Consider the following 7,742-nt stretch of genomic DNA (forward strand, 5'->3'; position numbering starts at 1 on the left):
TTGGCCAAACTGACATGAACTCTTGGTGGCCAGACGCACAATCTTCTCATCTGCCTTTACTATGGAAACAAAAAATAGAGTTACATTTTATTTGTGAACCAGCAGTAATTACAATGGATAAGACAGTTTGCTAAAAGCTTGGCTAATGCTTTACATTGATTATGCAGCTGAGGCATAATGCACTGAATAAAATAGTTATGATCCAAAATAAGAAAGTTACTGTTTTCAATTCAAGTTCAGTTTTCAGTGTGTAACTTCATTCCTTTCTCTAGTCAAAGGAACCTCCATCCCTCTGTAAATGCCAGGACTTCTTGCAAGTGCAGTCTTCGGTGAGCATCAAAATATATTTCTAAAAAGTGAATTATCTTGTAAAATGAAGAGCTATGTTTATGACCTCCTGGCTGGTCTATGACCTATTTTTCCTAGAAATGTCCATCCAAGAGTGGGACACAGGTATTACCTACTCTGTTCCTGGGATCTGACAAATCCTGAGCACAGTCTGCATTTTCACCCTTATCTACCAAATCAAATCAATTAATCTTGAGTTTTTCCTTCTGCTRCCTTCAGAAACATAGCTAGCAGACAAGAACTTACACAATGGACCCTGTTCATTGTATGGTAACAACAGGCATTGTGTCCTACTCTTTCCCACTGTGCCAACTATTGGCCATTTCTGTTTTCTTCCTTACTTGTTTTATAACTGCTTATCAGTTATCTCCTTAAATAATTTTCTTACTTCTTTTCGATCTTTTGGTCTTCTTTATGGTTTTTTAATAAACAAATGTTTTAAAAATTAAAAAAATACCCCAAACAATTAATGAAATGAAAGCAAATTTGTCAAGCACAAAGGACTACTATTTGCCTTTGATCAGGACAGTCCCACTCTGCTTCAATTTCTGCTTCCTTTGGTGTCAGAGCCATTTAAAAGGATCTGGCTGTAATTTCTGAATGGCCAAAAACAACATTGCACCATAAGGAATGTGTATGTTCACAAATAATTATGCATGTTTATTTTAGGATGTGTTTTATGTTGGAGTGAGACACACCCACCTTGTGCTTAAAAGGAAACTCTTGGGGAATAGGAATTTCTTTAGCCTGCTCCTCCCCTTATTGTTCAATGTTTCCTTGTACTGACAAGGATAGCTTCCTCTCCTTACCCACCTTCCTCTGGGCAAAGCTATGTTTCAACAAGGTTTCATTTCTGCCATGGTGTGCATAAAATTACAGTATAGTTCTTCCCTTGTTCCTCCCCACCTCCAAGTTTCCTCTCCTAGAATGGCAATCAACCCATACAGCTTTAACTGTCAAAACGTTTCTTTTAAATAATACACGTTATACAATGCACAATTGCCCCAAAGACTGCAACTACACACATTCAAATGTTCTCCAAATTTGGGAATTAGTCTAGATTAAGGCTTATAGGGAACCACATCAACCCCTCCCCCCCCCAAAAAAAAAAAAGAGAAAAACACTGAGCAGTTGGATTTGGTCCAAAGATCTAATTGAACAATGAGTTTCCACATTTGCAGTGAAATCTGTAGACATGTCCAGGCTCATAGTCTTTGATGATAGCCTAAGGAATGACTTAGCTCTCTGGCGCAGACACCAGTTGCAGCCATGAATGGTGCCAGTCTAGTTCAGGCATCTCTAAGGATGCTGAAAGTGGCTTTTGCTGACTGATGAACTTTGTGGACTGTGTTTCTTCATTCCTTTGGCATTAATTCAGCTCAGACATGTTAAAATTGGAGAAACATTGAGAGCAGAGAGCAGAAATGTACTGCATAGTTTCAGGGATCTGCAGAACTTTTAGATGGAAGTGACCATGCAGATGGAGGGACGACATTGCAACAGTGGGATGAGAGGGCACCAAACCTAGATGCCCAGTGGAAACGGATGCACATAGTACCTGCTTCTCACTGTTTCTGCCCAGGAAGTGTGTTTCTTCCACACTACAGGTGGAAGATGCTTAAGATACAGAAGGCAGAGGGAGAATATTTAGGCAAGGGCATGAGAAAGTCTCATTCAGCTCCGATCAGGAGCTGTGCAATTTCAATCAATCAGCTGCACCAGAATAAAGTTAGAACTTGTCTTCCAGAGAGCTTTGGTCTGAAGACAGCAACAGGTAGAGAATCTATCTTGGAATCCTCCATACCTTGTTCCCGTAATGAATCACTCATTTGTAAAATAAAGCCCTTATTTCTACTTAGCGCAGTCTGGCTTCTACCTCCAGCCTTTGGAATTTGTTACCATTTCTTCCGCTGGGTTAAAGACCTTTTTAGTATTCAGTATTTCTCCTGGGAAGACATATACTGCCTTGCAAATACATTTTTACATAATCTTCTTTTTTGGTAAATTGAATAGATGAGCTCTTTCAATCTTTGCAGGTGGACAGTTTCTCCTGTCCTGAAATATTTTCTTGAGGATTTTTTTCTGAAGCTTCTCCAATTTTCCAATAGCTCTTTTAAAATACAGGGGACAGACATGTAGGAAACATTCCAGAGTGGGTTGTGATGATACAGAGCTCTGTGCTCTCTTAGAGCCAGTCCTCACTATTCTCTATTAGCTTGTTACTGCGTCAAGTTGACTTGCTTGTCTGTTACAACCTCCAAATTGTTTCCAAAGGCTACATTTTCTGTATTCATTTTCTCTAAACTGATAGCTTTATATTTTGCATTAAATGTAATTTGTTTGAATGGATCCAACTTAATAAACCAGTTCTCTTCACATAACTGCCCTGCCTACATTATTAATTACCATTTTACCAGTCCTTGCATCATTAAATGAACTTTGTCATCGGATACTTTTCTATTTGTGTGCCTACCAATGAAAGTGTTGAACAGCATCAACCTGTTCCCGGTCCCTGCATTATAAATGCCACCATCTAATGAGTGTACAGAGATAACTGCTTCCAGAGAACTGTCAGTTAGCCAGTCCTCAATCTAATTAACCCATACTTTATTGCTCTTATATAAATGCTTTTCTCTTAAATCAGAATGTGGTACTAAAATACCATGCAGACATAACGTCTTTGCATCTGTGCAGTTGCCTTTGTCAAGCAAATCTGTAACTTCCTCCAAAGACTAGGATCAAATTCCACGCTTTAAGCGAGCAAAATCCCACTATTGAGGAAAGGGAAGTAAGCAACCTCAAGAGTATCAGTTAAGTGGTAACTCATTTATTTATATATCACTTGGCACGCTGCTATAGCTGTAGTAACATGTGAGATTTGAACCAAAAATTATACAAGTTATTTCATGGAAGCATTTCTGTCCCGTAAATTAGCCAACAACATGAAACAACAAAAAACCAATCCTATACCAATGGCCTCCATGTTCGTGATATTTCTCACATTGGAGAATGACAGTGCTAAGAATTTCAACTATGGACAAAAGCCACATGGGTTAGGTGTTGCATCAACGGAGAAAAAAAAAAAAAAAAAAAAAAAAAAAAAGAGAGAGAGAGAGAGAGAAAGCCCTGTGCAGGTGAGTTCACATGTTGAAGCATAATGCCAGGGACAGTAACTGGCCACAGGCAAAAGGGAACACATGGAAACAGTGTGACTGCAGTGTACAGAGGTAGGAGTTTCCATATATCACCTACAAAAACAACAGGAAGTTCTTACAAAGCAGGACAGAGAAGAAATTCTCTACCTGTATCTGTTTCAGCTTTGCCAACACATGATTTTATGTTTTGACCATGGCTTGCCTCGTTGAAGAAGAAATTGTTCTGAGATTGAATGGTAGACACAGCTTCCTATCAAAACAACATGTGCAGTTTTGCTGTAAATGAAATAAACAGCTTTTTGCAGATGAAGTGGCTTTGGACCTGGCTAGAACATGGGCACCAACCCCTACATTAATGCTGCCAGGACTATAAAGCAAGCAAAGCACAGTGTCTCCTAAAACTCATTTATTTCATTTCCAGTGCAAGAACTGTAGGTTCCAATCTGTAATTACAATTCTATCTGCTGTCCAGGCCAGCCAGTGAGGTAGTATTTGATCTGCCTATGGAGATAAGCCATTTTAATGCCATTTCAAATTGTGGTAAGTAGACAGCATATGCTCTGTAACCTACTTCAATATGTTGGAGATGAAATAGATGGGGTAGAATGATTTACAAGGAAAGTATAATCCCTTTGAGGGGTTCTACTCGTATAACACCAGTGCTGTCACTGCTAGGACCCCAGGATGCATTGTAAATAAGTGAGATGTCATGAATTTCACACTACTCATTGCAAAAATCTTTATGTTGTATAGTGTGTAGATCCATCACTTACTTCAAATTGTCAGAGAGAACTGAAAAGTTCAAAGCAGCAACAGCTAAATAAGATATGAAAACAGTTGCAGAGGAGTCACTTGAAACAGAAAAGGTGTTTGTAAGTCTCCCTTTCAAATGGGACCTCAGTCTAGATTTAGGTACCAGCTCCCACACTGACTTGAACAGCAACTAGATGCTTAAGTATCTTCTGAGAGTTCGGGCTTTAGGCTCTTCAGAGCTGAGGTCCTGAACAGGCCAGCAGGATGTGGGCTCCTAAATGCCTCAGTCCTTCATGAAAATGGAATTTCAACTTCTACATCATTGTGGTGCTTTTGAAAAAAATCTATCCTCTGTTATCAGAGTATATGTTTCAAGTGTGTAATCAAAAGCCCTCCGTATACAGCAAGAAGGCTCCACTGGTGTGGAGTAAGACCCATAGTCAGTAGTAACTATTCAATGGGATTTTTGTCTCCTTACAAATCTTAATTGAATTACTAGCAGCCGGGCTGTCAGAGCACATCACGCTCTGCTCAGATATAAATGCTGTACTATACAGTTACTGGAATCCGTCCTCTCTGATCAGATCAATGCACTATGACTCTGGTATGTCAGATCAATAGCTTACAAATTTCTCTTACTATATAACTTTATTGCAGCCATCTGTAAATACAATACAGTAGTGTAGCATCCCACAGAGAAACACTGCTGAGGAAAGGGTAAAATCTAAAGACAATCTGATCATAGCAATAAAAAACCTAGTGTGAAAGGAAAGGATGAATTTCAGTTCCAAAGTCTTGATCCTGCAAATGCTCCAGCAGTTTCACTGTCTTTAGTAGACTGTGCGTACAAGTATCTGAAGGGCTGGAGGTGTTGTCTAAGAAAAAAACAAATGCATGACACTTCAAATACCTTTCTTTAAGCTACTGACATGTATTTCTTTATAACATAACTGAAAATGTTTGTGGTATTTCCAAACTGGATATGATTTCACAACAGGAAGCTCTCACTGCAGCAGACAGCTTATGTGTGCCTGTTCTTTCATACATTGCTCTCTGGGAGCCAAAGAAGATGTTGGTTAAAATTCCTTGACAGGGGCATATGGTAACTTTCCATATATTACTTTCCATAGCAGCTRAAAGAATAGTCTGTTTATGCCTCTGAACAATTTGAAGTCTATCAGCTGTACATTTTTCCTTTGGCCAGTATCATTTCAGCACCTGGGAAACAAATAGGTACTTAGAGGCTGGGAGATGGCAGTCTGGCTCTTGTCTCTACCACAGATTTCTTGGGACCTTACGTGGACTGCTTAATCTTGCTTTTCACATCAGTTCTGAATCTCTGAGAATAATCTGTATCTTCTTCACTGTTTTCTGTATGTCTTTATTTTAACTTTGGTGAGATCAAGGCTACCTCATATGCACAACTGTTTAGTGGTGCTATGTATTCAGTGTAACACAGAAATCACTAATGCAGGTCCCTGAATTGTGCCAGTTAATAAATGCCCCTCTCCTTCAGATTCAGTGGGAAGCTCTGTTTTGGACTGATGGGAGAGAAATTTCTTGCATTGTGTGAATGTACAAAACAAAGGCTGAGAAGGGATATGAGCACTCTATAAATACAACCTGAAGGTAAACACCAGCAGAGGAAAAGAACTATTTTTAAGCAAAAGGACAATGTAATCGAAAGAATAAATGGCCATGAATCTGGTCTGGAAACCAGAAGAACTAGCAAGGGTAAGCGGTTCTCAACCACCTGAGAGGATTAGCAGGAGAGCTACTTAGAATGTTTTGTTTTAAGATACAACTTGATGAACTGATAGAAGGTCTAATATGGCCTTGTGACCTGTAGCAACGGGTACTCTTTTGGTAAGGAAAGTAGTCCCATTCAGTCCTACATTCCCGAACAATGAAGACCACTAATAATTTCAGACTTTACTAATGGATGCATCTGATACTCCTTACACTGCACTTCACTGAGATCAGGATCAGATTAGAACTGCTCTGTTTTAAATAATGGAGAGATGGAGAACGAGAGGTTGGAGCGTCATGGCTAAAGCAATTTTTGGCTGGCTCACTTGACCTTCAAATGAGTTTGTCTCCTGGGAGGGAGGGAGTCCAGTCCAGACAGAATCAGAAAACACAATAGAAATGTCACCAGTTCTTGGGTGGGAGAGGAAGGTGTCCTGCTCCCCCTTCCAAGGGGAGAGAGAACCTTTTACTTTAAACTCAAAGGGGTGGTATGACTTCCTGGTACAACAACAGAGGGCTGGATTTGACCCAGAAGATCCTTCCAATCCTATGTTCCTATGTTTTGGCAAACAATGATTCACAGTTTCCCAACACATGACGGTTGTAGCTAGCAGTGCAATCGCTGAGCTTCAGTGTATACCCATGCAAGTGAAGTGCCCAACAACATTCACCCTATGGAAAAGGAAAACATGGAAAACTGTAGGGCTAGCACAAAGGGACCGACTATTTTGCTTCCTCTTTACCTCTAGATGCAACATTAGATTTTCTAAGTATCTCCAGAGTCAATAGCAATTGTCTCCCGGATTGCTACACTTTTTAAACACATGCCTTACCCGTATCAGATACGGTTGGTGGAGAATTTACAGTTTGCCCCAGTTTGCAGTGACATCTTTTAATTTTTTTAACTGTTGAAAATCTTGGCTTTAATATTTGTGCCCTCCTCATCCCCTGTGCTTTTCCCCTTCCCGGTTTCCAATGGGGGGTGGGGGGAGGGGAGAGGAAAGTAACAAGGGGAGAGAGGAGAGGTTTGGGTTTGCCTTGGAGAGAAAATTTTACAAAAAAAAGCACCACCCCCAAAAGAAACTTTCCGAAGGGAAGTCATAGCAGATTTCTTAGGGGCTTTGTGCAAGGTTGGATGTGTCCAAGCGGGTGCAGAGCCGCATCCTTCAGCCCTCCTGATCTGCCAGCCTGGGCTTCCCCGGAGCGGCCGCCTCGCCGCGGGGATGCCGCTTGCCCCGGGCCCGCTCCGGGCGGCGCGGTGCCCCACGGGGGAGCGGGGCGCGTCTCGCGGCGGGGAGGAGCGGATGCTGAGCGTGCGCCCGTCCTGCACGGGGGTGCCTGGAGGAAGGGTGCCGGCCGCGACGCTGTCCGAGGGCTGCCAGCCGCGAAGGGGGAGAGCCCGGACGGGGAGTGCCGGCCCGGGGATAGCGGCCCCGAAGACGGGGCGCCTTTCCGGTGCCGGGCTGGGGAAAGGAGGGTGCTGGTCCCGGAGCAAGGATGCCCGGCCAGCGTTTGCCGACCGCGGAGGAAAGATGCGCGGGCGCGGAGAGCCATCTCGGGGGAGCTGCGCACTTACCGGTGTTGTTCATCTTCCACGGCAACTTTGCTCGCTGGATGCCCCGGGCGCTCAGCGCATGGTCCCGGGGGCGCCGCCGCCTTCGCCCCTGCCGGACGCGCCCGGCCCTAGAGCCCCGCTGGGGGCGCGGGGAGCGCAGGCGGGGGCGGCCGCACCCGAGC

At 42.8% G+C, this 7,742-nt stretch overlaps 1 protein-coding gene across 4 annotated transcripts in view; it reads right to left on the reverse strand.

Annotated features, from left to right (window-relative positions):
• The window catches only part of FGD5 (FYVE, RhoGEF and PH domain containing 5), a 118,023-nt gene extending 110,287 nt beyond the window's left edge, over nt 1-7,736 (reverse strand). For all 4 annotated transcript variants that reach the window (XR_014896345.1, XR_014896344.1, XM_085308906.1 and 1 more), the window contains exon 1: nt 7,582-7,736. Coding sequence is in view for 2 of the 4 variants with exons in the window: in XM_085308906.1 (XP_085165032.1) it covers nt 7,582-7,594 (13 nt within the window). In the remaining 2 variants the exon portion in view is untranslated. The remainder of the gene's footprint in view (nt 1-7,581) is intronic.
• Nucleotides 7,737-7,742: the final 6 nt, after the last annotated feature.

Source organism: Rhea americana, unplaced genomic scaffold (genome assembly GCF_003343005.1).
Source record: "Rhea americana isolate MKP2758 unplaced genomic scaffold, rheAme1 scaffold_286, whole genome shotgun sequence".
In the NCBI taxonomy this organism is placed as follows: domain Eukaryota; kingdom Metazoa; phylum Chordata; class Aves; order Rheiformes; family Rheidae; genus Rhea; species Rhea americana.